General features: G+C 43.6%; 1 protein-coding gene across 1 annotated transcript in view; it reads left to right on the forward strand.

Annotated features, from left to right (window-relative positions):
• Positions 1-3796, forward strand: part of LOC117282401 (low-density lipoprotein receptor-related protein 8-like) — a gene marked incomplete at its 3' end in the record, with an annotated part of 110258 nt that overhangs the window by 80104 nt on the left and 26358 nt on the right. The window contains exon 2 of the mRNA XM_033751834.1: positions 1360-1545. Coding sequence (XP_033607725.1) covers positions 1374-1545 — 172 coding nt within the window. The remainder of the gene's footprint in view (positions 1-1359; positions 1546-3796) is intronic.

Consider the following 3796-nt stretch of genomic DNA (forward strand, 5'->3'; position numbering starts at 1 on the left):
ACTTACTCTGTGGCCTGTAGTCCACAAGCGAACTATACCGATCGATCGTGTCGGCGAAGTTAGTGCCAACTTTTGCAGATAGAGGGTGTCACGCGGTCAACGCAACGGATCCCCATGGCCATTAATCTCGGTTTTCTAGATCGCAGCCGCTATTTCCCTGAAATAGCTCCTCAATTATCCTCACGAAGCTGAGTGGACCCCATCTCAGACCCCCTACTTCTCAGAAAATCTGGTAGCGCCAGGAATAGAACCCGGGACCTCCGGATGTGTAGCCATGAACTCTGACCACTAGACCACAGAGGCGGTCTTAGAAAGGTACACTGTACCAAAATTATTGTTAGGGTGATCAGATCAAGGAGGATGAGATGTGCAGGGCATGTAGCATGCATGGAATAGATTAAGAAATGTTATGTTAATCTGAAAACCATGAAGGTAATATTAAAATTGAACCTAAATATACAGTGCGTGACGGTAAAGTCTGAATTCATCTAGCTCAAGAGGGATTCAAGTGGTCAGTTTTTGTGAACATGGTAATGAACCTTCGCATTTTATAAACGGCAGAAAACTTTCTGATGAGGTGAAATTCTCAAAAGGAGGCTTCGCTCCATGGACTCAGCCACTGACACTGACACCTAGCAATTGTAACAAGAGAGAGAGAGAAATGAAGTGGAGAGGTAATGAGATACACTACATTTGAAGGTTCCCAGGCAGTGCCCACTCGTCCTTCTGTTAGAAGTAATGTACATGATCAGAATTAATTTTTATATGAAGTTAGAAGGGCTGCGTGTGAAGCAAGCAGTGCAATGCGGGAATTTGAGTACCAACTCATCATTTGCTCTTGGATTGAAGAAAACCACGGGAAACTTTGAGATAGTTGACCGGTCGCAGGATCTTCTGCAGTTACGAAATTTACCCTTATAATGTAAGATTTGATGTAAGATGTAAGATGCTTTCTTCATACCCTTATAATCTTTTACAAATATGTACGGTAGCCACTCGTGTTAAAGCACTGTGCAAACATCATTGTAGTGTTTGTGCGTGTCATTCAAATCCTCATTACCATTTATTTTAATTATATGCGTAAACTTGAATTTCGTTGGTTAAACGAGTGGCCGGAGGAGATGGCTCAGCTTCTGACTTCAATTCGGCAAGGTGTCCGGTTCGAATTTTCGGCAGGGACAAAGGTTATTCTGAAGTGTTTCATGGTGTTACTCAGTCTTCCAGGTAAATTCTGGCATGGTACTTCAAATGACCTCATCCTATCTGACATCCGACATCCGCTTGTCGGAGTCTATCCAAATGAACCACACATTAAATTGAGAATCTGGGTGAGTTCTGTACTGAGGTCTCTTGTTCCAGGTCTGACGGTGAGAATGGTCACTCTGTTGGTTGCTGTCCTGACCATCGTGCTGGTCACTACCTCCACGCCAACCTGCCGCCGCTCCGAGTTCCCCTGCAATAACGGTCGCTGTGTGCCTCTCAACCGTTACTGTGACGCGGCTAATGATTGTGGGGATTCATCGGATGAACCTCGCTTCTGTACACGTAAGTGCCACTAACATGAACAATGACTTAACTATGTCCACACCGCCACAGACGTGCTTTAAGCATAGCACTCTAGCGCTAATGTACACTTAACTAAAATCTGTTGCATTTAGCAGCAAGGTGCAAGGGACGTGTAGTAACATTTTGAAGCCTGAAGGGAGACAGCAGGAAGTGTCAGTACAACTGCCATCAGGCATCAGTACTGGGTCCCATATGAATATCTTTCCCGGGCTTTTAGCCAAACAGAAGACGCGAATAATGTTATTTACTTATTTGTGTCACTTTGATATACAGTAAAACTTGGTTATAACGTCATCAAAGGGACCCAAAACTAGTGTCGTTATAAACGAATGTCGTTGTAACCGAAATGGGCACTTCCACAGTAGCCTTATGTTAGTCACGTAAAAATCTACCAAAATCCGAGTTAAAATGTTGCATTTTTTAGTGAAATACGTAGTTAAGTACAGACTAACGTAACATTAACGTGGAATTGCCCAAATGTGAGGTCCTGTTAGACGAGATTCTAGGAAAGGAATGCAGTTAACAACCTGCCGCGTCCTCTTGCACTATTCACGCAGTCCCACCCCACAACCTGGTTTTCGCATAAAAACCACGCTCCTCTTGCAGCCCGTGGTCGTATTCTTCCAGGACAGTCAAGTCAGCAAGTAGAGAAAGTGAGGGTGGGCAGACACATCGAACTTTCCCACGATATCAGAGAAATTCAGGAATGAAAATGACGTTACATACGAGGTTGATGCATTTGTGCATGTCGTACTAAGCAAGGTATAAAAACAGTTGCTTTATGAGGAATTAGTTCGTACCATTGAATATTTGACGCAATAGACAAGGTGTCGCAGAAACCGATGTTGCTATAACCAAGTTTTACTGTATTGTTTCATCACATCAGGACAAAATCTGTCTTCCTTTCGAAGCCTGACCGACAGTGAGGGAGATTTCATTTTCGGAATTAATATCGAATTCCTAAAGCTATACTTGTAACATGCCGTGGAGGCCCACAGGTTTGTGAGGCGTCGAGGCTTCCACATCTTCTAGACAATCGGTTCACATATGGCGGTGAGGTTTTCAGTCTTACGCGCCGGCCATTTACTCCTAGGAAGATGGCTGGCACTCATTTCTGTTAGAGACTGAGTCGACCACAGGACCATAGTGCGGCTGGAAGAATTAGGTCAATGAAAAATTCAGTGGCTTCATCGGGTATCGAACCCGCAACCTTCCAATTTGTAGCATATTGCCTCAACAAACTACGCCACCGCGTGCCCAAAAGTCGAATTCATACTTTGGGAAAGTAATTTGGTGACTTTAACAGCAGATATGTTTAATTTTGATGAAACTGAATGCTGAAGTTCAATGACACTACAACTCAGTTCATACCTCACAGGAAACACATTACGTCTCCGTGACAAAGATCGATTGGTTAATGTTGTTTAGGTGAAACATTGCTGTTGGATTTCAGGTTGTCGTAGCAGTGACCATGAAGGATACTATCTTTTATGACGTAACGATATGTAGTGCAACAATTCATCGACTTTTCGAGAAATCGTAGTTCCTCCATTTTCAGGGTCGAATAATAAGCTAAGGAAGTAACCAACACTGCTTACTGCCTGCTTCTTGCTCGCTACTCGCTTAGGTTATTCTTTGAACCTGATAGTGGAGGTAATTAGTTCCTCCGAAACATCGGTCAAACTCTACCGGATTGAACAACTTTGCCTACAAAATGAGGCTACGTTTCACATGTGCCTTTGAATATTGTGACATGACGCCTGAAAGCCGGAATTGCAGAGCCTGCGTAGACTTTCATTGCCAGGCAACGGCTTGTTAAACAGATAAAACAGAATGAACACGCAACGGGAGGTAAAGACACTTTTATATCAACAGATGAACTATTACGAAGTGGTGTTTCCTGTTGGGTACGCCCCGATGTTTTATAGCGAGGATGCAAGGCCAGCAGAATCAGAAATGAAGGAGTGTCTTGAGACTGTGGTCGAAGATGATTGAGAAGAAATGGCAACGAGTTCAGTTGAGACTTGAAATTCAGCCTGTGAAGAAGAGGCTTTGTGTGTGCTGTAGGTACAGTGAGACTGTTCTAATTCCTGTGTTAAATCCATTACCGGGAAAGGGCTAGTGGAGACTACAATAGACTAAGGACTCTAGTCTGTGATATGTAAAGTGTAGTCAAGAGTCGTGAGGGTATAAGTGGTCAATAAATCTAGCCACCTGGCCAACTCCCGTC

Source organism: Cryptotermes secundus, unplaced genomic scaffold (genome assembly GCF_002891405.2).
Source record: "Cryptotermes secundus unplaced genomic scaffold, Csec_1.0 scaffold853, whole genome shotgun sequence".
Lineage (NCBI taxonomy): Eukaryota > Metazoa > Arthropoda > Insecta > Blattodea > Kalotermitidae > Cryptotermes > Cryptotermes secundus.